The sequence below is a fragment of the Felis catus genome, chromosome F1 (genome assembly GCF_018350175.1).
Source record: "Felis catus isolate Fca126 chromosome F1, F.catus_Fca126_mat1.0, whole genome shotgun sequence".
Classification (NCBI taxonomy): Eukaryota; Metazoa; Chordata; class Mammalia; order Carnivora; family Felidae; genus Felis; species Felis catus.
The window spans coordinates 66,461,052-66,488,907 of NC_058384.1; the positions used below are offsets into that span (position 1 = coordinate 66,461,052).

Genomic DNA, 27,856 nt, shown 5'->3' on the forward strand with positions numbered 1-27,856 from the left:
GCCGAGCCTGTGGGTGGAGGAGCCCATCCCTGCCCCCTGCCTGTGTGTGAGAGCGGGCCTAGGGCTGGCAGAGCCTTAGGGGGATGTGCTGGTGGGGTGCTGCCCTGTTGGGGGGGTTTGCCTCGTGGGGGGGGGCAGGGCGGGTCTGGGTGCCCAGAGGGCCTGGGGTGCTGGCAGTAGCGAAATGTCCGTGTTTGCACTGGGGTGTGGGGGGGTGGGCCCTTCCCACAAAGCGTTTTGTTCTTGTGCTCAGAGCGTCTTCCTTAAACACCCGACAGTTAAGTGCAGAGAAAGTCAGAAAGGAGATTTGACTCGTTCAATGGTGTTAAGACAGAGGACAGGCCCAAAGCAGGGGGGTCACTGTCTCCCTGGTACAGGTTTGTGTGACTTTGGGCCTGGCCATCGGCTGGCCCTGGGGAGCGGGGCTGCCCGGGGGGAGTGTGGACCCAGGGAAACAGGTAAGGGGTCCCAGCAGTGCCGCCTGGGGAGCTGAGATCACCAGGCTGGTCGTGCCCACAGGTCGGGGCGTCTCCCACACAGCGCCTCACCGAGGGGGTTCCTATGTTTATTCCACCATCGTTCCCGAGGGTCCCTGCAGGTGCCAGAGAGAAGAGGAAGCATCTGAAGGGCTTATCTAGAGCAGCCAGCTTGTCCTAGGCAGTTAGCTCCGCCCTTGGGGTGGGAAGAGCCCAAGAGTGTTCTGAGCAGAAGCTCGCCTCTTCTCTTGCCTCTGCCTTCTGGATGTTTCCTCCACGGCCAACTGGGCCCAGACCAAGCCTGAAGGAGGCAGCCTGTGATGGGAGCCCACTCGGAAGACCCCCACCTGTGCCGGGCCTCCCGGCTCCTGGGGTTCAGCAGCCTCGTCCTCAGTGAGTGGCCCGGGCTCCCCGGGGGGGAGGCCGGTGTGCGGGGCAGGGAGGCGGGGGTCCCGTGTGTCTGATGTCTGTGGGGAACGGCCCGAAATACCAGCTCTGTCAGGGAGCACGCGGGGGGCATCTGGCTCTGAGCCGGGACCCGCCTGGCACAGGGGAGAGGCTGCCTCTGCAGCTGTGAGGGGAGCAGGGGCCCGACCCAGGGTCCCCGTCGGAGCTGGAGGACGCTGGTCCCGCTTCTGGGGCGAGAGGAGGGCATGGAACACAAGGAACCAGGAAGGGAGGGCGGCTTCCGGAATTTGAGGGTGTCTGCGCCCACTTGCTGGAAGGGTGTGGATGGAACAGAGGGTGCTGATAATCAGGGCCCCGGGACAGGGTGAACGGGGTGACGGGAAGGGAAGCAGCAGGTCCCCAAAGGGAACTGAAAGAAAGACTGTCCTGAGGAAACCCAGATACTCCCGTTAGCACTTCCCCCGAGACCATCCGCCTTCGTGAAACAGACGAAATATAAACAAAGGACAAGACCTAGGTCTCCAGAGTCAAGGATTCCCCGGGAATTTCATTTCCTGCCATGTTTTGCTTGAGTGCCCTGGCCTCTCTGGGGGAGGGGGATGCAGGGGTTCTAGGAAATTCCCGAACCTGGGGCATCTGTAAGCAGGGCGTCTCTCATCAGACATGAGGGTTGCGGGGACCTGGGGGCTCAGTTGAGCGTCTGACTCTTGATTTCGGCTCAGGTCATGATCTCACGGTTCACGTGGAAGAGCCCCGCGTCGGGCTCTGTGCTTTGTCAGCCTGGAATTGTCTCTCCTCCCGTCTCTGTCCCCACTGCACTCATGCTCTCTCTCTCTCTCTCTCTCAAAATAAATCAATACATTTAAAAATTTATTAAAAAAAAAAAAGAAGAGGAGCTTTGAAGCCATTGACATCTCTCTGATCTCAGTATTTTGGCCACAACAAAACGTAGGCTTTCTTTCTTTTGATTTTAATTAACTGGAAAAATACGTGAGATGACGTAGAGTTTTCTCCGTCAACATCTGGGTTGGAAGATTATGTAGGAAAGAAGGAAAGAAAAATGGAAGAAAGAAGAAGAAAGGAAGGAAGGGGGGAAAAGTAAAAATTTATGTTCACTGCTGAATATTAAATTTTACATTCGTCAGGGCCTCCTGGGTGGCTCAGTTGGTTAAGCTTGGGACTTCAACTCAGTCATGATGTCACGGTTAGTGGGCTTGAGTCCCCAGTCGGTCTCTGTGCTGACAGCTGGGAGCCTGGAGCCTCCTTGGGATTCTGTGCCTCCCTGTCTGTCTGCCCCTCCCCTGCTCTCACTCTCTCTCTGTCTCTTGAAACCAAATCAATGTAAAAAAAACAAAAAACAATAAATAAATGTTATCTTCTTTTTTTTTTAATTTTTTTTTCAACGTTTATTTATTTTTGGGACAGCGAGAGACAGAGCATGAATGGGGGAAGGGCCGAGAGAGAGGGAGACACAGAATCGGAAACAGGCTCCAGGCTCCGAGCCATCAGCCCAGAGCCCAACGCGGGGCTCGAACTCATGGACCAAGAGATCGTGACCTGGCTGAAGTCGGACGCTTAACCGACTGCGCCACCCAGGCGCCCCAAATGTTATCTTCATAAATGAATCCTGGCTCTCTGGATCACAGCCACCTGTGTCCCTGGCCGTCTGTCTCTCTGTCCTTCTGTCCTTCCTCTCTGGGATCAGCACCTTCTGCTGATCTGACAGCTCTCACTGCCTTCCTCCCAGCTTGAGTCGGCTTCCAGCCTCCTGAAGCCCAGGCTCACCATCCAGCCTGGGGGGCAGGCCCTCCCCTGCAGCCTGAGGGCTGAGCCTCCTCCCTCCCTGGTGCCCTCCTTGCCAGCAGGTGCCCGAGGTCTTGCCCTGCCCCAGGCGACGGGTACCTGGGTGCCCTTTGCCAGGAGAAGAGCTGGGGCGTGAGAGCCCAGGACTGCTGGGAGCCGCTGAGAGTGAGCCCCTGCGCAGGGCAGGGTGGGGCAGGGGGAGAGGTGCAGGCAGCTCCCTGCAGGGGAAGCCCTGGCCTGGGGGAGAGGGAAGCCGGCTCCATGGGCAGCAGCCCAGTGGAGAGAAATGGGGAGATGCCCCCACCATGTGGAGCCACAGCACCCGGCCCTCCCTCGTCTCTAGGACGCTGCCCCCCCCTGCACAGGTGTGCTCAGTTTCCTGCTGCGTGGACTTGACAGGGACCATGGAAACCAGCTGCCTTGGACATGGCTCTGAGAGCTTCACGGCTCTGAGCAGAAGGCCCGGGGGGACTTTGGCTCCCGTGGCCGCCTGTGGGGCGGCACCATGGGTGTCTGTCTCCCGGGAGCCCGTCCCTGATCCCGGGAGGAGACCCCGAGAGGGCAGCTGGTGGGGAGCACAGGGCTCCATCCGGGACCTGGGAAGTTCGGGGCGGACCCCAGTTGTGCTTGCCAGGAGCAAGCATCGTCCTGATGGGAACAGCTCACGCCTAAGGGAAAGCTCTCGCCTTCTGACACCCTGGCAACGGTTCCCTGAGGGGAGCACGGTCATTGTCTCTGCATCAGAGACTCAAGGAGAAGGCAGGGAGGTTACATGACTGCCCGAGGCCACAGACTGCAGAGACGGAGGACTCCCGCCTCCCGGACCCTCCCCCGGTCCTCACCGCCCTGCTGCAAGGGACCTCCTGCTCTGAGACCCAAGCACAGTCCCTTCCGGTCACATTCACACACCAACACTGCAACCGCAAAAGTTCTAGGAGGCATGCAGACCGAGTTCAAAGCACACTTTTGCTGTGGGGCCGATGTTTTCCTGCAAGACGTAAAACCAATAAGCCTTACAAGTAACGGATACATCCAGCTTCTTGAGGCTGAGAGCAGGGCCAGAGGCCACAGACAGAGGTGACGTGCACGTTGGAGAAGAGTTACGTTATCTGTGTTAGAAAACAGGCTGATGCTCTTATGACAGGTGCGGCGGCTCCTCTAAAGTAATGGGACACAACAAGCCAAGGACACAAGCAGATGCAAACCGCAATGGGACGCAGCAGCTGGCACGTGGGGACAGGGACCTGCCGTCCGGGCCGGGCAGCGTCAGGCGGGACGCAGCCGCCTGCTGTCGGAATGAGGGAGTTAGTGAGGACATCATTGCGTAGAAGGATCTGGAATCTTCTACAAGCAATACTGGCCTGAGCCCTTCTCTGGGTTCTCTGCACCCTGGGAGAGCCAGGAACGATGTGAACACAGCGAGGGGGCAGGCCCCGCGTGAGGACTGCTCACGGACCTGGAGAGGCGTCTGGGGCCCTGGCAGGCAGCGGTCCCCCAGGCGGTCCTGCCCTGCTGCAGGGGACACATGGGTCTTCCTTTCAGGACAAGGTCGTTCTTTGCCCGTCCCCTTCTTTCCTATCCCGGTCTCCAGAAGGACCCAGGGTATCAGGTCCCCTGGGCTGTGCCGCATGGGGCATTTTGGGGTCTGGAGGGGTGGCCCGGAGGCCCTTGCCTTCTGGTCACGGCTCTGCAAGAGGTGACTGAGGAAGGACATTGAGGGTGTCTCGAGGACCGGCTGGGGAAGCGTGGTCTTCGTGGCAGGCACAGCAGAGCTCACCTACCCATCATATCTTCTCCCACATTTTCCAGTTCTGGGTGGGTAGCCAGGGCCCTGCGACTAGGTGGCCAAACCCATGAGCAGAGATCACGCCGCTTCTGGAGGGGAGAGAAACCCCCACGGGCGATTCCCCTGTGTGCCTTCCCTGCTGTGGCCCCGAGGGGTGCAGCCACCAGGGCGTGATGCCTCTACCTTGTGTGACAGGAGCCCCCTCAGTCTCAGAATCTCCCCTTGTCTCAGCCCCTGAGCTTCTGGAGTGCGGGTTCCCGTAGCACAGCCTCCCTGAGCCTGACCTTGGGCCACTCCGCTCCAGAGCAAGTCACAGGGCACGGCCCCCACTCCAGGGCCGGGGCTCCCACAGCGCGTGGGCAGCCACGGTGGAAGCTGCCTCCTAGCCTGGGCACTTGGCATCGGCCCAGATGTGCTCGGGCCTCTTGATCCGTGATGTCGTCACGTCCAGACTCTCAGAGTTAGGCGGCGAGGACACTGTGGGAGAGCAAGTCAGGACTGGATTCAAGGGGACGCCCCACTAGGATCAGGACCTGATTCCAGCATGACTCCAAATTCTTGCTTGGTCCCGCCTCCCGGAGTCAAGGGAGTCTACTGGGCGGATTTCATGAGCGCCATGGGTTCTAGGGTTTTCTCCTTATTCTCAATGACCAAACACTCACCGTGTCTGTTTCCAATGCCCTAGCCGCCTTCAGCACTGTGGTGAACAGTTCTGGAACTCATAGAACTCAAGTGGAGGATTCTGGAAACGTGGTTTCTCTGACGGGAACTCAAGGAGGTTCTGTGTCGTTTCATGTGACCCGAAGTCCAGAATCACCTCCAGGAGTCACACTGGAGAAGATTTCTTGGGCCATTAAATCTGAGTCACATGGCACGATCATCCTGCACGTGTCTCCTGGGGAAGATGTTCCAAAATGGGTCAACTTCCAGGACAAGTTCGAGAAGAGGGTCCATGTGCTCAACACCACGACCCTGAGGATTGACAACCTGACCCTTGAGGACAGTGGGCAGTACTGGGCTCGAGTCTCCTTAACAGGAGGAAGAGAAATGAACCGGTATTTCCACCTCACTGTCTATGGTAGGTGGTGGCTCCTCCCCCAATACATACTTACCCCTTTCTTTTGTCCCTGGGAGTGTCCCTGGCCCCCCTTGCAGGACCCCTTCCAGACCCCAGACCTGAGGCTCTGGCTTCTCCCTTGAAACTGGACGCAGTGTGTTCACCACAAGTCGAGGCAGAGCTGAGATCACGCCTGAGGCTTCACGCAGTGGCTCCGTCCTCATAGCCACTCGCTGTATATTTGGGTCAAGTCTGTCTTATCTGGAAAGTGGATTCACCATCCTTGGGGGAGGATGCCAGGGGGAAGTGAGATTTTGCCCAAGAGAGCAAGAGGCGTGATGCTCCCCACTCACGTGACCCCGTGTCCTCTTGTCCCTCCTGCCCCAGAGCCCGTGCCCCGCCCCCAGATCCTGGCCGAGACTCCATCCATCACACCAGACTGGTGCAATGTCACCCTGGGGTGCCACGCCCCAGGTCACAGAGAGGACGTGAATGTGTCCTGGGAGAGCAAGGGCCTCCCCAGGGAGCTGGAGCAGAGAGGGGTCCCAGGACCAGCCCCCAACCCCTGGACACTGGCTCTGAAGGTGCCCCTGAGCCAGCCCAGCCCCCGCATCACCTGTGTGGTCAGCAACCCGGGGGACCAGAAAACTGCCACCCGGGACCTTGGGGACGTCTGTGCCCACGGTGAGTGCATCCTGTCAGAGGGGAGGGGACTCCCGGGGCTCACGTCCACCTGGGTGAGGGTTCCGGTCTCTGTCCCCCAGGTTTAGGTCACCTCCTGCCACCGTCACCCGTCCAGGAGGCTGGCAGGCACAACCCGCTTGCTTCTGCCTTTCGGTGTCTCTCTCCTGCTCCTCTGCACCCCTCACCCTGCTGGTCCAGGCAGCCCCCTCGGGTACCTCACCCCTGCCTCATCCTTCAGTCCTTGTGTGTCCCGGGAGGTTTCCAGCAAGAGAGGGGGGAGCGTCAGTGGTCGGTGCCACCTGAGGGAGGCCGAGCCAGCCGCCGCCTTCAAGGTTCAGGCGTCGGGGCTCGTGTGCCCGTCTCCGGTCTCGGGGACCAGCTTCCCGCCCAAGTGCTCGCCTGGATTCCCGGATGTGTCCTGGGCTCCCCAGGTTTCAGCCTCTGGCCAGGCTGCTCCTTCTTCCCCCAGACCTTCCAGTCCCACCTCCTCCCCTTCCCCACTTACTCCCGTCCAGGGACCCCTTGCCTGCAGCTGCCCCATCTTGTGTGACCCCTGCCGGCCCACAGGAGCCCCCGCTGGGGACCCGTCCAGCAGGCACTGACCTCGAGCAGGGCTCCTCACCTCATCTGCTCAGGGCCCTGCACGAGTCCCCTCTGAGCCACCCTCACCCCTCACCTCCTCTCAGGAGCACAGCCCCCACCCCACCCCCCACCCCCGCCACCGAGAGCTGATGCTGTGGCCGAGGATCAGTGTCTCCAGCGGCCTGCTCACCTGGAGGGAAGGGCCGCGGCTGCTTCTGCTTTGCCTTCCTGTCCCACCTCGGCCTCCCCACCTGACTTGCTCACCGTCAGCCTGTCCCCGAGTGAGCAGTGACCGGCTTCCCCGTGTGCCGCCTCGTCCCTCCACCCCATCGTCCCCTGCTGCCTCAGCATCCCTGAGTCCCCGGGGAAGTTCGTCCCTCAGTGACCCCTACCCCTCTGGAGGAGCCTCCTGCCTCCCACTCACCCTCCTCCCTCCGGCTCCTCCCTCAACTCAGTTCGGCCCTCCCCTCCTCCGGGAAGCCCTCCCTGGAGACCCGTGTACCGGCTGTGAACCTCTAGTGCACCGCCATGGCCCTGGCTGGCTGCCTTCGGCCTTTTCCCAGCCCTCCCCCCACGGCTGAGCTGCTCAACACATGGACCCTGTCCTGTCCCTCTCAGCACCCCGGCCCCAAGCAGGGGCCCGGCGCTGGTTGAGTGACAGGACCTGCCGTGTTCCCCCTCTCCAGCTGAGACGGGGTCCCTTCACACGTCTCCATGTGCCTGGCAACAGGCATGTGACATTATCTCTTGTCTCATCCTTCTTTACTGTCTTGTGGGAGGCAAACAGGTCCACTTGGACAGGCCGGTGCTGGTTACTTGAGAGACATCCTGGGGACTCTTGGCATCACGTTCCTGATCCTTGGAGCTGGACTGTACCTTCGGTGCTCACGTGGGAAGAAGCAGAGCTTGGAGCCTGGGAGAGGCAGGTGCACTTCAACTACCGGGGCCATGTACCTCCCCCCGCCCCCTACTGACCCTCAGCTCCGTTCCCCCTGCATCTTGCTGCTAAGGGATGTCCCTGCAGAAGGCTGGTGGGTGTGGGCGTGACCGAGGGGGTCATGGTGGGGGAGGGTACAGGTTTCCAAGGCTCAGATTCAAGCTCCATCCGTGGGACTCTCGTGCAGGGTCGCAGGAAGAGCACAGGGACCGATTTGGTGGCGTCTGTTATGCAAGGAAGATGTCCCGAGACCACAGGAAACAGGTGAGGCTTGGGTTCTCCCACGTCCATGTGCCTGGGTGTGAGTTTGTCAAAGCCAGGGATCAGCAGTTTCTGGCCTCGCTGACTCTGTATCCCTCTCCAGACAGTGCAGAGTTAACACGGGGTCCGTGCAGTGCTGGGCGCTTTGGGGGGAGGTCAGGTGAGCGGCATGGCATCTGTGTGGGTCCCTCTGGGGCCTCTGTGTCCCTCAGCTGTGGCAGGAACCCTCTGTCTGCGTTCCAGGGTTCGGGGGAACCACATCTCGAACAGGAGACACCGCTCACGACAGTCTACAGTGAGGTCCGCCACCCAGGCCAGGGCTTGAGGGTGATTTAACTGGAAGAAGCAGGGAATCCAGCCTCCCCCCGACACCTCTGTTGTGCGTGTGATGCCTGGGGCCCTGGTCCTGCCCCCTCGCCCTCTGACTGCTCTCAGCAGGGACCGGATTCATCCACCCTCCGTGAACCTCTATGCGGACACGTCGTGCCCAAGTTGAGCAGAAGACACACATCGCGGCAGATCGAGGGGGACCTTCGTCGTTAAACGAGTCCAAAGCTGTGGTCCGGTTCCGCTCAGCCTCAGCCCCTTTGGCAACCGTAAATAGAGCCCACTCTCCCCACGTCTGTGCCCCGTCCGTCGTCCTGTCCGGACCCTCGGCCCCTGGGACCCATCGACATGAAGTCTCAACTACTAGCCTCGACCGGTTCACCACCAGCCAATTGTCAGTATGTGCATTTTCCTTCTGTCTCTCTCCCCAAATATATGTGTAAATAACCACTTAGAAAAAAAAAAGATGAAATTTGTCTAAGACCTATTATGGCTTTGTAATTTCAGGTTTAATTTGAAAAAGTTTGTTTTCACTCTGACCCTTGTGACTCAACTCACAGCAGGACCCCGGCCCCTCCCTATCCATCTCTTACTGCCCCCACCCTCCCATCCTCTGCTGGTCCCCACGGAGCCTTCGTCTCTCCCCTGCCACCACCTCTACCCCGGTGACTCCGGCTAAGTCCCAGGCCGGAGCCTGGACGTGCTGAGCCCGCGTCTCCAGTCCTGAGCCGGCACCCTCACGCGGCTGCCTGATGAACATGGGCTCTTGGAGGCACAGTCACCTGTGGGAAACCCGATTCCTGTCTCACGGGGACCCTCCCCCTCCCCGGCTCCTCCATGGGCTCTGATGACCTTTCCAGCTCCCTCGGGTCCCACCGTCCACGCACTGGCTTCAGCAACACCTGGAGGTCCCCTTTGCTCCCTCGTTCGCTCCCCCCTGGCGTCCACACCACCGGCAGCCCGTGGGTCCCCGTATGTGCCCTGCTCTCTGCACGAGGTCCTCGCCGAGCGCCCGCGTCCTACTCTGGCGCTCGGCCCCAGCTTCCTGCAGGTCCAGAACGCGGACCAGAACCCGGTACCGCCTCGTCCCCGGGACCTATCTGTGGGGCCGGCCCGTGGGCGCCCCCTTCCCAGCATCGGGGGGCCTGGGGGGCTGACCTAGCAGCAGAATCCAGGCAGAGGAAGGAAGAATTTGAAGAGGAAAGATTGAGGACCCTGAGGACACCCCACACCCAGCTCTGGGATCCCAGGTCCAGGGACACTGGTTGTTCTGCACACAGGGCACAGTCAGCCTGAGAGATGCCTTATTCGTAGCCTCGGGCCAGCTAGTAAGACACACCAAACTTCAGAGCTGCAGGGGAGGCCTCAAGGCCCAGAGAGCCAGGCCGGGTGGGGGCAGGAGAGAGAGGAGGCGCTGGGCTCATGGGTGGGAGACACCCCGTGCTGACCTTCGCCTGCATCGCCCTGTCCTGCCCGTCCCTGTCGTCAACTGTCCAGCAGTGAGGTGGACGAGGTGTGGGCCGCCTCTGCTCTCCCAGCAGGTGTGTGCAGGCGGGTGTGGCCGGGACCTACAGCCTTGATCAGGGGGGTGGCAGCAGCAACCCCCCCCCACCCCGGAAACCCATTGTGTCCACGGAGCAGGGCCGGAGGGGTGTCCTCCACACGACTCTCATCCAGGACACCCAGGAATGAGGGGCAGGAGAGGAGGGCACCTGGCAGCCAGCCCTGTCCTCTGGTACCTCGGTTTCCCCTTCCTGGGCTATGGCCCTTGGAGAGGGACAACTTGTGAGTGGGGGTGGGGCCATGGCACCTTTCCCAGTGTTTCTGGTAGGTTAAGGGTGGTCTGTCACCCTCACTCCTCCCTGCAATCTGCTCTGACCTCACCCCCAGCCCCCCTGCCCTGTTCCCTGGCTCCCAATGAGCCCCCGGGGACCCGCAGCGGCAAACACAAGAGGGACAGACAAGGGCCAGCCCCAGGGAGCGCGGGGGACAAGCTGACTGTGCACCCTGCATCCGGCCCCCAGGAGTCTCCCTATGTCCTCATAAACTCCAATGTCCCCGTCCCGAGGCGTGAGCCCTTGCCGCCTCTCTCCAGTTGGACCACCTCCGTAGGCAGCAGGAACGGGATGGCCGACTTGGCCTGTTCTGGGGGTGCACACAAGGCCAGTCACAGAGCCTGTGGTCTGTCATCTGTGGCCCCTCCCACTCGATCCCGACCTTCTTCCCGCGAGTCCTGGTGCGGGTGCCGGCACCTCTGTAGAGCAGGTGGGGAGGAGAGAACCGCGGAGCCACAGGGGGTCCTGGAGAAGGCGCGGAGCCTCCTGCACAGGGCCCTGCACGCGGGGGACGCTCGAGGCCTGTGCCCCACCCCCCCCCAGCATGACGAGGGCCGGGCTCCCCAGGAGGCGGGACGTCCCCACTCTGTCTGCTCCGTCTGTGGAACTGACCTGCTTCCCAGCCTCCTCCTACCACCCCTTCCCCCAGCGAGTCCGGGCCCCTTCCCCCGGGTCCCCAGGGACACAGCTGTGTCTGCGGCCCACACGGCTCCCCTCCCGGAGGCTGGCTCAGGATCCCTTCCAGGAAGAGGCCCAGGTTCTCCCAGGGGAGCCCCGCTCTGGGTCCCAGCCCGATTCTTCACCAGGACCCTCCCGGACAGGACGGGGCTGCTGCAGGTTCAGCCGGTGATTTCACACAAGCACGTGGGACAGGTTTAATCTGACTTTCAGAGGCAGAGGAATACGGAGGCTCTTGGGACATTTCTTCAAAGAAACCGAGGCAAGGACCATGAACCTGGAAAGTGGAGGCAGAGGGAAGTACAGGGTGGGAGGTCCGGGGTGGGGGTGCAGCGAAGCCGCCTGGCTCAGGGAGGGCAGTGGGGGTAGGGCGGGGGCTGGACAAACAGCCGGGTGCCTCAGTTTCCTCTATTTGTTTCTCTGTCCTTTTAATTATTTTTTACATTTATTTTTTTTAATGTTTATTTATTTTTGAGAGAGAGAGAGAGAGACAGAGCGTGAGCAGGGAGGGGCCAGAGACAGAGGGAGGCACAGAATCCGAAGGAGGCTCCAGGCTCCGAGCTGTCAGCACAGAGCCCGATGCCGGGGCTCGAACTCAGGAGCCGTGAGATCATGACCTGAGTTGAAGTCGGTCACCCAGCCGACTGAGCCACCCAGGCGCCCCTGTTTCTCTGTCCTTTAAAAGGGCACTTTTGTGTCCCCACTGCTGTTTCCAGGGTCTTGTGCCATTTGCAAGGTGGGTCTCTTAGTCGTAGCACCAGGTTTCAGGAGGAATTCCTGAATATACCTGTGGGTTAAGGAACAGGCTTTAAGGGCTGAATCACCTGGAGAGGTTGGCAGGAAGAGAAGGGGACGTGCCCCAGCCCACTGCTCGTCCCGGGGAAGGTGTGGCCGGGCCTCAGGGATTTGCTGGACACACAAGGGGGCTGCGCTGCCTGGAGGGGGAGCACGGGCGATCACTGACCCCGGAGGCCAGGCTGGGCACAGCGGGCGTGAGAGGTCTGGGGGTGCGGGCTGTCCGGCACAGGGCCCTGGGGGCCTGGAGCACCCACAGACCCTCTGTCCTGGAGAACGGAGTGACGACCTCATGGGAGGTTGAGTGGGGGTGCAGACCCATCGGGAGGAGGATGGGCCCCCAAAACCAGTAGGGGTGGGTGGTGTGCAGGACCCAGAATGAGCCTCAGTCATTTCTGCTTGTTTCTCAGCTAATGTCTGGGTGACCTGCCCACACTCCTCCAATATTCGCTGAGTCCCAAGGTGAGGTGAGGGCTCAGGGTCAGAGAAACCTCAGGCACAGAGCCCGCGGTTGCTGTCCCCATCGTGAGCCTGCGCCGGGTCCTGGGTCTGGGCCTGCCGGGGCAGGGGTGAGGCAGGTGCTCACCGGGGTAGGACGGGGGTGGCGGGAACAGGCAGCCTTCTCTGGCCGGATCTGTGGGAACTGGGTGGTCAGAAGCCCGAGGAGCAGAGGTCAGGTGGGCAGGGCCTCTGAGCTCTGACCTGAGTCTAGAAAAACCTTCAGGGAGAGGTCAGCTCAGAGCCTCAGGCCTTCATCGCTGGGGACACCTGTGGGAGGCATCGTCTGCTTGTATCTGGTGCGGTGTGTGACCCACATCGAAGCTTGGTGCCCAGAGACTTGTCCCAATTCCTCTGTAAGGTCTGTGGGAGTAGAGCCTTCCTCACCTCCAGAAAACATGCATTGCGTGCCCACTACCCACATGGCCCGCGTGACACCTGAGGACGCAAGATGGAAAGACCTTCCTGGACCTCAGGGGCCCCGATTTCCTTCGGAAGCTCCTGACTTCGCCCCCAGCCGGACGGGGACCCCCAGCCGGGGAGGAGGGGGTCCTGGTCCTGCTGCTCTGCTTGTCCATCATGCTCGGGTGCCCTGAGACACGGGACACCGTCAAGTGAGGCGCCTCGGCACCTGGCATACAGTAGGCGCTCAATAATGTCAACCGCCCGAAGATGCAAGGCAGCACTGCTCGGGAACACACAGTGCCAGATGTCCCCGGCCCACAAGGCCTATTGAGACCCCACAGGTAGATTCTGTTAGGACAGTAGAGTTGGGCCTCTGCTCCGGGATGTGGGTCGAACTATTTCCAGGTCCAGATGTAACGACAGGTTGGTGGCATCCTCAGCGGTAATTTTCCCCCAGGTCAGGTCGGGGCCCTGCTCCGATTGTCAGAGTCTGGCAAGCAGGCCCTCCTAGATCTGGGGACCCTACAGACAATGGGGACAGTGACTTGCCTCCCCCCTCTCCAGGATCCCTTGGCAGGAGCCTAGGAAAAGAAGGGGGGGGAGGGGACGGAGTATTGGACCCTCACCAGCTAAAAAGGGCCGAGGCCGCTGTCACTGGGCCTGGAGGGTTGGGGGCAGGTCTGAGTACGTAGCCGGGGTCCACCCCCGGGTCGGCCATCTCCAGGAGGGAGGGGCCCTTCCACGCCCGGGTTGGGGGGTTTTGAGGGGTTTGGCAATAGACGGCAGTGTCATGACTGGGTTCCTGGCCCTGAAGGTCATCGGGGGGGGGGGGGGGGGGGGAGGCTCCCATGCCGTGTCAGAGCCAGTGTCCCGAGGGAGGACAGTGCAGGCAGGACCCGGCTGCTCACACACCCCAGGGCGGGAGGGCCTCATCACTAGCCCGGTTCCCTCTGGGATTGCTGTTAGAGACGCCAGGTGCGTGGGGCCCGCGTGCACTCAGGATCCACCCCGCGGTGCGACCTTGGGGTGCACATGACTCAGTATCTCGCGTTTGTTTCTGGCGCACACGGGAGGTAGACGCATTTCCCGTTCCTCTTCTGTCGGTCCCCGTCCGATGGCCACACGTGCGCGCCTTACGTTTGGGCTCAGTGGCCTCCCTCTCCTGGGGGAGAGACTCCATTGTGCTGTTGGTGAGTGTCTACAATATACCCTCACATTTCTCTGTTGGGAGCCGGCCGCGGGCTCCTGACCTGAAATGCTGACGGGAGCTGGAGACGGAAGGAGTTTCTATCCTCAGGGGTTTCCCGTCCTCAAGGTCAGTCCTATTTCTGTGAAAGGAAATTAGGGAAATGTAGAGTCAGGACGGGGAGCTGCTGGGAATCTGCTCAGGAGTAAAGCCAACACATTCCAGACGCAGGAGGTTTCTCCTGGAGACAGGCATTCTGGATACAATTGGAGGCTTTCTGGAGCATTGATGACCTCACTGGCCCCACACAGTCCCGGTGATTAACCCAGTGACCCCTGGAGCGTCTCCAAATCCCTCCGTGTTGAGAGCTCACTGGCTCAGGTCCATGGAGCCATTTGTCCCCGGACATGCAGGGAATGAGTGAAAAAGATGAGATTCTCACTGGGTCTGGTCCTAAAGCCGCTGTCCCAGCAGCTGACTGTGGCCCCGGCACGTCCAGGAGGGTTTCCAGCCCGAAGCCTGCGGGTCAGCACAGAAGCCATGTTGCCCAGGGCGCATTCTCCGGCTCAGGGACATGATCTAAATTAGCTGCTGCCAGTCTGGTTAGAAAGTTCCGGAAGCGGCTGAGTGTGGGAGAAGTAAGCCCCACAGTGAGCAGGGCTGGAGGCGCTGGCCCACGTGTGACGCAGGCAGTGTAGGGGGGTGGCTGTGGTCAGCAGGGGCCTCCTTGGACCTCAGATGCTGCAGGGTTCAGGCCACAGGGCCTGTTTCCTCTGCCTGGGGGTGTGAGAAAGGAGAGACTGTCCGGGGGCAGGTCTGGCCTCCCTCCCCCTTCCCCTCCAGTGGGGCTTCTGAAGGTCAGGAGGGACTGAGGTCTGGACAGACCAGTGGCCTATGAGCCTGAGATGTGGGCCTGGCCCCGCCATGTCCCGGCTTCCAGACCGTGGGCCCATCAAATACCCTAAATGGGCCCCGACGTTGCTCATCTGTAAAATGGACGCGAATCTTGATATCCACCGCCTCTCGCAGGGACCGAGCCTGGGAACCGCAGAAACCAGACACGCTGTGCACGGGTGACGTTAGCTCTTGCTGCCCAGGACGGCGGCGAGTGACAAAGATCAGTATGTGGGTTCGAAATGTCCCTGGTGGGGTGCCGGCGTGGCACGTGTGTTGGCGGCCCCTCCCGTGTCCCTGACCTGCAGCTGCTGGGGGTTCCCTCCGGGGCCCTGGGCCCTGTCCCCCACACAGTGGTTTTGATGAGCAGACATTCTTCCCCCAAGGCGCTCCCCGGGGGTGCAGGGACAGGGACAGGGGCATTGCCAACTTGCTCCCCATCACGCCGAAGTGACCAGTGGTGAGCTGCCCAGGTGGGGCCTCCGTCCGAGGAGTTTCTAACCGTGAGGTCAGGGACTGAGCCTTCTGAAGAACCGTCCCCGTTACGGGATGGGAGCGGGGGAAGAAGGCAGTGTTGATGCTCTCTTGTCCGAGGAGCACAGAGCAGGTCGGGGATCCCAGAGTAGACGGGGTGACTCTTGGAGGCCACACGGTGGGAAGGGACAGGGGCTGGGATGTTGGGTCTCAGAGATCACGGTTAGGAGTCCAGTCCCTGCTCCGCCCTGCTGAGTGACCTGTGATGGTCGTCCACACCCTTAGGATGGCCTTCCACATCCCCAGAAGGGACTTCCCAGCCCATAGGTTGACTACCTTCAGTTCCTGTCCCCCGCCATCCTGGGGTCCAGCCTTAGGATCCGAGGCTCTGAGCAGCTTGGGGGAGCCTCCGTGGGCGGGGAAAGGGCACAGCTGGGGGGGAGTTATGGTGCTGCTCCCCCAGGGTCCACAGGAGACAAGGTTCTCAGAGGTCGTGGGGCCCCGTCTGGGGAGAAGAGGCCTGACCCTCAGCAGGTGGCCGTGAGTCTGAGGCAGCCGAGCCTGTGGACGGAGGAGCCCGTCCCTGCCCCCTGCCTGTGTGTGAGAGTGGGCCCAGGGCTGGCAGAGCCTTAGGGGGACGCGCCGGTGGGGTGCTGCCCCGTTGGGGGGTTTGCCTCGTGGGGGGGGCAGGGCGGGTCTGGGTGTCCGGAGGGCCTGGGTGCTGGCAGTAGCGAAATGCCCGTGTTTGCACTGGGGTGTGGGGGGTGGGCCCTTCCCACAAAGCGTTTTGTTCTTGTGCTCAGAGTGTCTTCCTTAGACACCTGACAGTTAAGTGCAGAGAAAATCAGAAAGGAGATTTGACTCGTTCAATGGTGTTAAGACAGAGGACAGGCCCAAAGCAGGGGGGTCACTGTGTCCCTGGTACAGTGGTTTGTGCGACTTTGGGCCTGGCCATCGGCTGGCCCTGGGGAGCGGGGCTGCCTGGGCAGAGTGTGAACCCAGGGAAACAGGTAAGGTGTCCCGCTGGCTGCCAGCTGGGGAGCTGAGATCACCAGGCTGGTCGTGCCCACAGGGCGGGGCGTCTCCCACACAGCGCCTCACCCAGGGGTGGTTCCTATGTTTATTCCACCATCGTTCCCCGAGGGTCCCTGCAGGTGCCAGAGAGAAGAGGAAGCATCTGAACGGCTTATCTAGAGCAGCCAGCTTGTCCCAGGCAGTTAGCTCCGCCCTTGGGGTGGGAAGAGCCCAAGAGTGTTCTGAGCAGAAGCTCGCCTCTTCTCTTGCCTCTGCCTTCTGGATGTTTCCTCCACGGCCAACTGGGCCCAGACCAAGCCTGAAGGAGGCAGCTTGTGATGGGAGCCCACTCGGAAGACCCCCACCTGTGCCGGGCCTCCCGGCTCCTGGGGTTCAGCAGCCTCGTCCTCAGTGAGTGGCCCGGGCTCCCCGGGGGGGAGGCCGGTGTGCGGGGCAGGGAGGCGGGGGTCCCGTGTGTCTGATGTCTGTGGGGAACGGCCCGAAATACCAACTCTGTCAGGGAGCACGCGGGGGGCATCTGGCTCTGAGCCGGGACCCGCCTGGCACAGGGGAGAGGCTGCCTCTGCAGCTGTGAGGGGAGCAGGGGGCCGACCCAGGGTCCCCGTCGGAGCTGGAGGACGCTGGTCCCGCTTCTGGGGCGACAGGAAGGCACGGACACAAGGAACCAGGAAGGGAGGGCGGCCTCCGGAATTTGAGGGTGTCTGTGCCCACTTGCTGGAAGGGTGTGGATGGAACAGAGGGCGCTGATAATCAGGGCCCCGGGACAGGGTGAACGGGGTGACGGGAAGGGAAGCAGCAGGTCCCCAAAGGGAACTGAAACAAAGACTGTCTTGAGGAAACCCAGATACTCCCGTTAGCACTTCCCCCGAGACCATCCGCCTTCGTGAAACAGACGAAATAAAAACAAAGGACAAGACCGAGGTCTCGAAAGCCGTGCATTCCTGGGAATTTCATTTCCTACCATGTTTTGCTTGAGTGCCCTGGCCTGTCTGGGGGAGGGGGGTGCCGGGGTTCTAGGAAATTCCCGACTCCGGGGCATCTGTAAACAGGGCGTTTCTCATTAGACATGAGCTTGGCTTATAAGGCTTTGACGTCCCTGTTATCCAAATAATTCTGTCAATAAAAAAACGTAGGCTTTCTCTTTCTTTCAATTTAATTGACTGGAGAAATACGTGAAATTACATAGATTTTCTCTGTAAACATCTGGATTGGAAAATTATGTAGGAAAGAAAGAAAGAAAAAAGGTAGAAAGAAGGAGGAAGGAAATGGAAAATTTTATGTTCACTGTTGAATGTTGAATTTTATCTTCTTTAAATAAAGCCTGGCTCTCTGGATCACAGCCACCTGTGTCCCTGGCCGTCTGTCTCTCTGTCCTTCTGTCCTTCCTCTCTGGGATCAGCACCTTCTGCTGATCTGAGAGCTCTCACTGCCTTCCTCCCAGCTTGAGTCGGCTTCCAGCCTCCTGAAGCCCAGGCTCACCATCCAGCCTGGGGGGCAGGCCCTCCCCTCAGCCTGAGGGCTGAGCCTCCTCCCTCCCTGGTGCCCTCCTTGCCAGCAGGTGCCCGAGGTCTTGCCCTGCCCCAGGCGGACGGGTACCAGGGTGCCCTTTGCCAGGAGAAGAGCTGGGGCGTGAGAGCCCAGGACTGCTGGGAGGCGCTGAGAGTGAGCCCCTGCGCAGGGCAGGGTGGGGCAGGGGGAGAGGTGCAGGCAGCTCCCTGCAGGGGAAGCCCTGGGCTGGGGGAGAGCAAAGCCGGCTCCAGGTCTGTCTCTGCCTTTCATGACCCGGGGTAAGGTCACTCCTGACGGAGCCCCTTCCTCTGTGAAAGGTCCCCTCAAGGCCCTCCCCACTATGACATCCTGAGCCTGGGTGCCCCCATCTGGACAGGACTCTCCTTTAGCTTCTCCAAGGCCTGTGCTCTCTGTCTCCATCCTGTCCTAGTCCCGGGTGCTGACAGGGACGAACAGCTGAGGACCCTTCAAAACCAGGAGCCTAGGCTTTCTGCCTTCAGTGTCTCAGCCTCCCAGGCCGGAAGGATATCGTCTCTTCGAAGCTCCGCTCACAATCCTTGACCCTCTGCTCTCTCTGTCTCCATTCCTGAGCAGGGTCTTCTAGACCATGTGTGAAGGCCAGCAGCCCCTTCCCCGGTGTTTGCAAACTCTGTGTGCACGGCAGGCTCAGGACACGAGCCACAGCGGTGAACCGACAAGAAGCCGCTAACCCACAGCCCGGCTAGAGCCGTGCAGGCCCGCCTGTGGTCAGCACAAAATGCCACCTCCCTTCTCTCCGCTTCCCTGGTGCTGAGCCCCTCTCACCGACGCTGGGGGCACCGAGACAGTCACTGTTGGCTCAGAATTGCTGGCGAACAGCCCTCGGGGAGGTACCACAGTGGAGGCTGAATCCCAGTCCCTCCGGGAGCCCAGTGCACTGTCCCCACCCCCACCCCGGTTGCAACAAGGGCTGTTTCTCCGAATTTCATGGAAGTTGCAGCCAACTTTGCCTATTTCCACATCAGCTCAGCCCTGACCGTTTGGCCGGGGGGCTGCCTTTGGGTCTCCCCGGACACTTCATTGGGCCCATTCATTCCTGAGGGAGCCAGCAGGTGCTCACAGCCCAGTCAGAGAAGGATTGGAAGGATCGAGGGCACACTGGTCCCGGCCATCAGGAAACTCGAAGTGCAATTACCAACATATGCTGCGTTCGCTCGGGTGGATGGTGTTTGCAGTTGCCTGAACAAACATACACGACCTGGGCATCTGACTCCTGGAGGAGCCTGTCAGGGGGGGACCCACGCCTACCTTCTGCTTCGACCAACTGCACCATCCGTAGGCTAGCTGTGATGAACACACAATATGTTAGAGCCACGAGGAAGCCCGGTGGAGAGAAATGGGGAGATGCCCCCACCATGTGGAGCCACAGTACCCGGCCCTCCCTCGTCTCTAGGACGCTGCCCCCCCCTGCACAGGTGTGCTCAGTTTCCTGCTGCGTGGACTTGACAGGGACCACGGAAACCAGCTGCCGTGGATATGGCTCTGAGCTTCATGGCTCTGAGCGGAAGGCCCGGGGGGACTTTGGCTCCCGTGGCCGCCTGTGGGGCGGCACCATGGGTGTCTGTCTCCCGGGAGCCCGTCCCTGATCCCGGGAGGAGACCCCGAGAGGGCAGCTGGTGGGGAGCACAGGGCTCCATCCGGGACCTGGGAAGTTCGGGGCGGACCCCAGTTGTGCTTGCCAGGAGCAAGCATCGTCCTGATGGGAACAGCTCACACCTAAGGGAAAGCTCCCACCTTCTGACACCCTGGCAACGGTTCCCTGAGGGGAGCACGGTCATTGTCTCTGCATCAGAGACTCAAGGAGAAGGCAGGGAGGTTACATGACTGCCCAAGGCCACAGGCTGCAGAGACAGAGGACTCCCGCCTCCCGGACCCTCCCCCGGTCCTCACCGCCCTGCTGCAAGGGACCTCCTGTTCTGAGACCCAAGCACAGTCCCTTCCGGTCACATTCACACACCAACACTGCAACCGCAAAAGTTCTAGGAGGCATGCAGACCGAGTTCAAAGCACACTTTTGCTGGGGGGCCGATGTTTTTCTGCAAGACGTAAAACCAATAAGCCTTACAAGTAACGGATACATCCAGCTTCTTGAGGCTGAGAGCAGGGCCAGAGGCCACAGACAGAGGTGACGTGCACGTTGGAGAAGAGTTACGTTATGTGTGTTAGAAAACAGGCTGATTCTCTTACGACAGGTGCGGCGGCTCCTCTAAAGTAATGGGACACAACAAGCCAAGGACACAAGCAGATGCAAACCGCAATGGGACGCAGCAGCTGGCACGTGGGGACAGGGACCTGCCTTCCGGGCCGGGCAGCCTCAGGCGGGACGCAGCCGCCTGCTGTCGGAATGAGGGAGGTAGTGAGGACATCATTGCGTAGAAGGATCTGGAATCTTCTACAAGCACTACTGGCCTGAGCCCTTCTCTGGGTTCTCTGCTTCCTGGGAGAGCGAGGAACGATGTGAACACAGCGAGGTGGCAGGCACCGCGTGAGGACTGCTCACGGACCTGGAGAGGCGTCTGGGGCCCTGGCAGGCAGCGGTCCCCCAGGCGGTCCTGCCCTGCTGCAGGGGACACATGGGTCTTCCTTTCAGGACAAGGTCGTTCTTTGCCCGTCCCCTTCTTTCCTATCCCTGTCTCCAGAAGGACCCAGGGTATCAGGTCCCCTGGGCTGTGCCGCATGGGGCATTTTGGGGTCTGGAGGGGCGGCCCGGAGGCCCTTGCCTTCTGGTCACAGCTCTGTGAGAGGTGACTGAGGAAGGACATTGAGGCTGTCTCGGGGACCGGCTGGGGAAGCGTGGTCTTCGTGGCAGGCACAGCAGAGCTCACCTACCCATCATATCTTCTCCCACATTTTCCAGTTCTGGGTAGGTAGCCAGGGCCCTGTGACTAGGTGGCCAAACCCATGAGCAGAGATCACGCCGCTTCTGGAGGGAGAGAAACCCCCACGGGCGATTCCCCTGTGTGCCTCCCTGATATGGCCCTGAGAGGTGCAGCCACCAGGCCGTGATGCCTCTACCTTGTGTGACAGGACCCCTCTCAGTCTCAGAATCTCCCCTTGTCTCAGCCCCTGAGCGACTGGAGTGCGGGTTCCCGTAGCACAGCCTCCCTGAGCCTGACCTTGGGCCACTCCGCTCCAGAGCAAGTCACAGGGCGCGGCCCCCACTCCAGGGCCGGGGCTCCCACAGTGCGTGGGCAGCCCGGGTGGAAGCTGCCTCCTACGCTGGGCACTTGGCATCGGCCCAGAGGTGCTCGGGGCTCTCGATCCGTGATGTCGTCACGTCCAGACTCTCAGAGTTAGGCGGCGAGGACACTGCGGGACAGCAGGTCAGGACCGGGTTCAAGTGGACGCCCCACTAGGACCCGGATCTGATTCCAGCATGACTCCAAATTCTTGCTCTCTCCCACCTCCCGGAGTCAAGGGAGTCTACTGGGCGGATTTCATGAGTGCCAAGGGTTCTAGGGTTTTCTCCTTATTCTCAATGACCAAACGCTCACAGTGTCTGTTTCCAATGCCCTAGCCGCCTTCAGCACTCTGGTCAACGGTTCTGGAACCCATGGATCTCAAGTGGAGGATTCTGGAAACGTGGTTTCTCTGATGGGAACTCAAGGAGGTTCTGTGTCGTTTCATGTGACCGGAAGTCCAGAATCACTTCCAGGAGACAAGCTGGAGAAGATTTCTTGGGGCATTAAATCTGGGTCACATGGCACGATCATGCTGCACGTGTCTCCTGGGGAAGATGTTCCAAAATGGGTCAACTTCCAGGACAAGTTCGAGAAGAGGGTCCATGTGCTCAACACCACGACCCTGAGGATTGACAACCTGACCCTTGAGGACAGTGGACAGTACTGGGCTCGAGGCTCCTTTACAGGAGAAAGAGAAACGTACCGGTATTTCCACCTCACTGTCTACGGTAGGTGGTGGCTCCTCCCCCAGTCCATAAATATCCACTTCTTTTGTCTCTGGGAGTGTCCCTGGCCCCCCTTGCAGGACCCCTTCCAGACCCCAGACCTGAGGCTCTGGCTTCTCCCTTGAAACTGGACGCAGTGTGTTCACCACAAGTCGAGGCAGAGCTGAGATCACGCCTGAGGCTTCACGCAGTGGCTCCCGTCCTCATAGCCACTCGCTGTATATTTGGGTCAAGTCTGTCTTATCTGGAAAGTGGATTCACCATCCTTGGGGGGAGGATGCCAGGGCGACAGTGAGATTTCGCCCAAGAGAGCAAGAGGCGTGATGCTCCCCACTCACCTGACCCCGTGTCCTCTTGTCCCTCGGGCCCCAGAGCCCGTGCCCCGCCCCCAGATCCTGGCCGAGACTCCATCCATCACACCAGACTGGTGCAATGTCACCCTGGGGTGCCACGCCCCAGGACCCAGAGAGGACGTGAATGTGTCCTGGGAGAGCAAGGGCCTCCCCAGGGAGCTGGAGCAGAGAGGGGTCCCAGGACCGGCCCCCAACCCCTGGACCGTGGCTCTGAAGCTGCCCCTGAGCCAGCCCAGCCCCCGCATCACCTGTGTGGTCAGCAACCCGGGGGACCGGAAAACTGCCACCCAGGACCTTGGGGAAGTCTGTGCCCACGGTGAGTGCATCCTGTCAGAGGGGACGGGACTCCCGGGGCTCACGTCCCCCTGGGTGAGGGTTCCGGTCTCTGTCCCCCATGTTTAGGCCACCTTCTGCCACCATCACCCATCCAGGAAGCTGGCAGGCACATCCCACTTGCTTCTGCCTTTCGGTGTCTCTCTCCTGCTCCTCTGCACCCCTCACCCCTGCTGGTCCAGGCAGCCCCCTCGGGTACCTCACCCCTGCCTCATCCTTCAGTCCTTATGTGTCCCGGGAGGTTTCCAGCAAGCGAGGGGGGAGAGTCAATAGTCGGTGCCACCTGAGGGAGGCCGAGCCAGCCGCTGCCTGCGGGGTTCAGGCGTCGGGGCTCCTGTGCCCGTCTCCGGTCTGGGAGACACGCTTCCCGCCCCAGTGCTCGCCTGGATTCCCGGATGTGTCCTGGGCTCCCCAGGTTTCAGCCTCTGGCCAGGCTGCTCCTTCTTCCCCCAGACCTTCCAGTCCCGCGTCCTCCCCTTCCGCACTTACTCCCGTCCAGGGACCCCTTGCCTGCAGCTGCCCCACCGTGTGTGACCCCTGCCGGCCCACAGGAGCCCCCGCTGGGGTCCCGTCCAGCAGGCACTGACCTCGAGCAGGGCTCCTCACCTCATTTGCTCAGGGCCCTGCAGGAGCCCCCGCTGAGCCGCCCTCACCCCTGGCCTCCTCTCAGGAGCACAGGGGCCCTCCCACCCAGAGCTGATGCTGTGGCCAAGGACACCGGAGGGAGGGGCCGCGGCTGCTTCTGTTTGCCTTCCTGTCCCACCTCGGCCTCCCCACCTGACTTGCTCACCGTCAGCGTGTCCCCGAGTGAGCAGCGACCGGCTTCCCTGTGTGCCGCCTCGTCCCTCCACCGCATTGTCCCCCTGATGCCTCAGCACCCCTGAGTCCCCTGGGAAGCTCGTCCCTCAGTGACCCCTACCCCTCTGGAGGAGCCTCCTGCCTCCCGCTCACCCTCCTCCCTCCGGCTCCTCCCTCAACTCAGTTCGGCCCTCCCCTCCTCCGGGAAGCCCTCCCTGGAGACCCGTGTACCGGCTGTGAACCTCTAGTGCACCGCCATGGCCCTGGCTGGCTCCCTTCGGCCTTTTCCCAGCCCTCCCCCCACGGCTGAGCCGCTCAAGCGCCTGGACCCTGTCCTGTCCCTCTCAGCACCCCGGCCCCAAGCAGGGGCCTGGCGCTGGTTGAGTGACAGGACCTGCCGTGTTCCCCCTCTCGAGCTGAGACCGGGTGCCTTCACACGTCTCCACGTGCCTGGCAATGGGCATGTGACGTTGTCTCTTGTCTCATCCTTCTTCACTGTCTGTGTGGGAGGCAAACAGGTTCACATGGGCCGGACGGGTCTGCCCACCTGCCAGCTATCCTGGGGGCTCTTGTGGTCGTGCTGCTGATCCTCGGAGCTGGACTGTACCTCCTGTGCTCACGTAGGAGGAAGCAGAGCTTGGAGCCTGGGAGAGGCAGGTGCACTTGTCCTTCCCGTGCCCACGTACTTCCCCCGCCCCCCACTGACCCTCAGCTCCCTTCCCCCTTCGTCTTGCTGCTAAGGGATGTCCCTGCAGAAGGCTGGTGGGTGTGGGCGTGACCGAGGGGGGCATGGTGGGGGAGGGTACAGGTTTCCAAGGCTCAGATTAAAGCTCCATTGGTGGGACTCTCGTGAAGGTTCCCAGGAAGAGCACAGGGACCATGATTATGGCGTCCACTATGCAGAGCTGACCCAGCAGACTTCCAGGGAGAGCAGGGACCAGGTAAGGCCGGGCGAGGTGGTCAGCCTGGGTTCTCCCACGTCCCTGTGCCTGGGTGTGAGTTTGTCAAAGCCAGGGATCACCAGTTTCTGGCCTTGTTGCCTCTGTATCCCTCTCCAGACAGTGCAGAGTTAACACGGGGTCCGTGCAGTGCTGGGCGCTTTGGGGGGACGTCACGTGAGCGTCATGGCATCTGTGTGGGTCCCTCTGGGGCCTCTCTGTCCCTCAGCTGTGGCAGGAACCCTCTGTCTGCGTTCCAGGGTTCGGGGGAACCACATCTCGAACAGGAGACACCGCTCACGACAGTCTACAGTGAGGTCCGCCACCCAGGCCAGGGCTTGAGGGTGATTTAACTGGAAGAAGCAGGGAATCCAGCCTCCCCTCCCCCCCCCCGACACCTCTGTTGTGCGCGTGATGCCTGTGGCCCTGGTCCTGCCCCCTTCCCCGTCTGACTGCTCTCAGCAGGGACCGGATTCATCCACCCTCCGTGAATCTCTATGCGGACACGTCGTGCCCAAGTTGAGCAGAAGACACACATCGCGGCAGATCGAGGGGGGACTTCGTCATTAAACGAGTCCAAAGCTGTGGTCCGGTTCCGCTCAGCCTCAGCCCCTTTGGCAACCGTAAACAGAGCCCACTCTCCCCACGTGTGTGCCCCGTCCGTCGTCCTGTCCGGACCCTCAGCCTCTGGGACACATGGACATGAAGTCTCAACTACTAGCCTCGACCTGTTCACCACCAGCCGGCTCAGTCTGTGCTTGAGAGCTGTGTAAAGAGAATACAAAGTCGCACAGCCAGGGCTTGCTGAGTCCCGGCCCCGTGACGGGCACTGATCTCGTCACCCTCCTCATTCGTCACTCACTGGGCCCTCGCAGACGCTGTGTGAGCTGGGTGTCCTTGCGCCCACTTTGCAGACGAGGAGCAGGAGGCCAGAGAGGCTGAGTCTCAAGGCCGCACAGCTGGGGGAGCCCGAGCCGCACCGCAGCCAGGGCCTGGGTCCCAGCCGTCGTCTGGTTTCCCGAGTCCTGGGAAACCTCCTCCCTTCTGTGCGGACGTGCTGGCACCTGGCAGGGCTCCTGTTTCTCAGGAAAAAGCAGAAGCTGATGAGTGAGTTCTCGTTCTGCCAGTTAACTTTTCCCTGACCGCTTACTGACCTCTGCCTCCCTCTCTCTCCTTCCCCACGGGGGACACTGAGCTCCTCCTGTCTAAGAAGGACCTTTCCCTACACGTGAGGCACCCGTCCTCTGGTCCGTCCCCCTGACCCTGCTGGCTCCCTCCCTGCAGCCTGCACCCTGGCTGGGGCTCCGCCTACTGAACAGCTAATCCCGCACCTGGGCCCCACCTCACGGGGACCCCTAGAGCCCCCAGGGGTGACCCCCACGCGTCAGCTGCCACCTCCACCCACAGCAGGTGCCCCTTCTCAGGAAATGGGCCACACCCTGGACTCCTTCCTTCCTGCTCAGGGGCCCAGATCCGGTGCCTCTGAAGCCCCAGGCCTGTGCCAAGCGCCTCGGGTGCAACGTTTATTTTGTTGTCGCACTTGTAAGAGGAAGGCCGGAGACGCTGAAGCCTTAGCGGTTTCTGCCACTTACTCAAGAGGACACAGGACCAGTCCCTGGGTTGGCACACGTGCTTTTCGGCTCTCCTTCCCACCTGTTGGGGCTGTAGGTTCGGCTCCCCCTCTTCACCCCTGCGCTGTGTCCTCCCCCCCCCCTGCCCTCACAGCCCAGCTCCCCTTCTTTAAATCCAGGGGCCAGGCAAGACAGAGCAGGAGCTCGGCCCCCACAGGAGGGAAAGTGTTTTCAGGCCATGAATGTGCGTGTTCCGTTCGGAGGAGAGGCTGGTCGCCTACCTGAGCCTCAGGTCACCTCTTGGACGCACAAACTCTCTCCTTCCATCTCTACCTCTTCCCCCCCCCCATGCATACAGAGTGGCCTGCTATTTGCCGGAATTAGTAATCCAAGCAGGACAGAAGTGGGTCTCAAGTGTCCCTGCCTGTCCGTCTCCCCAGCTCAGCCTGAGGCTCCACCGGAAGCAGGTGGATCCCCCGAGATCAGAGGAAAGCAGACGAGCTAATCGCCCCTAAAACCTCAGCTTCTGCAAGGGAGCATGCACACACCAGCCTCCAGCCAAGCAGCTGCGTGTGCCTCAGAACTAAGGCTTCCAGAAACATCCACATTGCAACTGAAAGGACGATTCTAAGTATCTGAGAACGGCATCCGCATCCGGAGAGGGGGCAGAGCCGGGCTGTGTCTGAACCTTGCAGTGAATGTTGTGAAACAAGCCTCTTCCCCCTTCCCCCCGCCCCGGGGTCCTGAAACCTCACCCCTGCTGGTGGGCAGGGAGCACGTGAAAGCATCTCCTGGACGCTGGGCTGCACGAACTATAGCAGGTGGTTGGTATGATTAACCTCACTGCACACAGTCAGTGAGAGAGGAGCCCCGACCTGAAGTCTGAAATGATTCTTATTTTCAGTGTAGACTAGACAGGCAGGGGCATGAGGTACACAGGACCAGGGTACCACCCCAATCCTGATGGGGCTCCCTGGCACCGGGGACCACCTCCTCTTCATCCCCTTGTGCGCGACCACACGCCCCACCTGCCCCCACACACCTGCTCAGGGCCTCCGTGACCGCTCCCGGCCTGGAGCACAAACTGTTACGTGTCTGTTCCATCCTGCTGGTACAATGGCCCGTCAGTCCCCTCCCCGTTGGCCTCTATCCTGCCCTCTTGGCAAACTCGCTTACTAGTCTGGGGAATTTTCTGTAGATTCCTGGGATTTTCTACGTAGACAAACATAAGTAACGTCTGTGATCCAGACAGCTTTTCCTTTCCCCTTTCCCATCTATATCTCACTTTATTTCTTTCTCTTGCCTTAGTGCATCTGCTGAGACTTTCCCTAGATGCTGCAGAGGAGCGGTGAGCACAAGCACCGTTGGCTCGTTCCCAACATTAAGGGAAAGCGTCCAGTTGTCCGCCTTCAACAGTGATGTTCGCTGTCGGCTTTTCGTCAATATGTTTTATTACCTGACTCAGTTTCATTTTCTCTACCTTCATTCTTATTTCCTCTCTTCCACTTGCTTTGCATTTGTTTCGCTCTGTTTTGTATAGGTTTGTAAGATAAATGCTTAAATTATACATTTGGAGCATTTCTCCTTTGGCAAACCATGCTTTGAGTCATGTTCATTTCCTTATAAGCACCTTGTTCGCGTCTTTTCCCACGTTTTGATGTCTTGTATGTTCATTTCCGCTCCCTTCAAATGTTGAGATATTTCCCTTCAGGCGCCCTCTTTGACATGTGGGCTATGGAGACTTGTTTCGTTTCCTCCGTGTTTGGAAATTTCCCGTCATCTTTCTGTTATTAAATTCTACCCGAGGTCTGTCCCAGTCCGAGAAAACACGTTATTTCAGGACGCGAAAAATGGTTGACGTGTGTGCTCTGGCCCAGGATGGGACACTGTCTTGGGGGCTGAGAGGGCTCTGCAGGCTGCTGGTGGGGCCGAGTGTTCCTCAGACATCAGCCGGGTCAGGCTGGTTCGTGGTCGTGTTTAGCTGACTGTCCGCCCCTCGCAGAGCTGCCGGGACGGGAGTGCTGGGCCCTCTGGCTGCGATGGTGGACGCACCTGTGCCTCCTTTCAGTTCTGCCATTTTGCCACGTGTATTTGGTGCCGTGCCGTCTTCAGGTGGGCACACGTCGGGGGTTCTCGTCACGTCTTGCTGAACTGACCTTCCGTCATTGTCCACTATTCTCCTTTGCCCCTGGTAACTTCCCGGGCTCTGAAGTCTTCTTTCTCTGATATTATTTAGCCTTTGTACGTTTCTTTGGATTCGTGTTTGTGCGATCTGGTGGTTCATTTT

General features: G+C 60.5%; 1 protein-coding gene across 8 annotated transcripts; it reads left to right on the forward strand.

The window, feature by feature from the left end:
* The first annotated feature begins 578 nt into the window (after positions 1-578).
* LOC102902050 (SLAM family member 9-like) lies at positions 579-27,385 on the forward strand. Of its 8 annotated transcripts, XM_045048619.1 has the most exons (7): positions 15,928-16,511; positions 19,862-20,265; positions 21,187-21,579; positions 21,949-22,245; positions 23,579-23,713; positions 23,916-24,001; positions 24,259-27,385. In XM_045048619.1, the coding sequence occupies exons 3-7, from the start codon at positions 21,264-21,266 to the stop codon at positions 24,349-24,351; spliced, it is 927 nt and encodes a 308-aa protein (XP_044904554.1). In that variant the 5' UTR covers positions 15,928-16,511; positions 19,862-20,265; positions 21,187-21,263; the 3' UTR covers positions 24,352-27,385. The 8 variants fall into 8 exon arrangements, with proteins under 8 accessions (XP_044904551.1, XP_044904553.1, XP_044904550.1 ...); XM_045048615.1 differs by lacking the exons at positions 15,928-16,511; positions 19,862-20,265; positions 21,187-21,579; ... (2 more) ...; positions 23,916-24,001; positions 24,259-27,385 and adding exons at positions 586-869; positions 5,159-5,551; positions 5,918-6,214; ... (1 more) ...; positions 7,921-7,997; positions 8,238-8,302; XM_045048614.1 differs by lacking the exons at positions 15,928-16,511; positions 19,862-20,265; positions 21,187-21,579; ... (2 more) ...; positions 23,916-24,001; positions 24,259-27,385 and adding exons at positions 590-869; positions 5,159-5,551; positions 5,918-6,214; ... (1 more) ...; positions 7,921-7,997; positions 8,238-8,808.
* Positions 27,386-27,856: the final 471 nt, after the last annotated feature.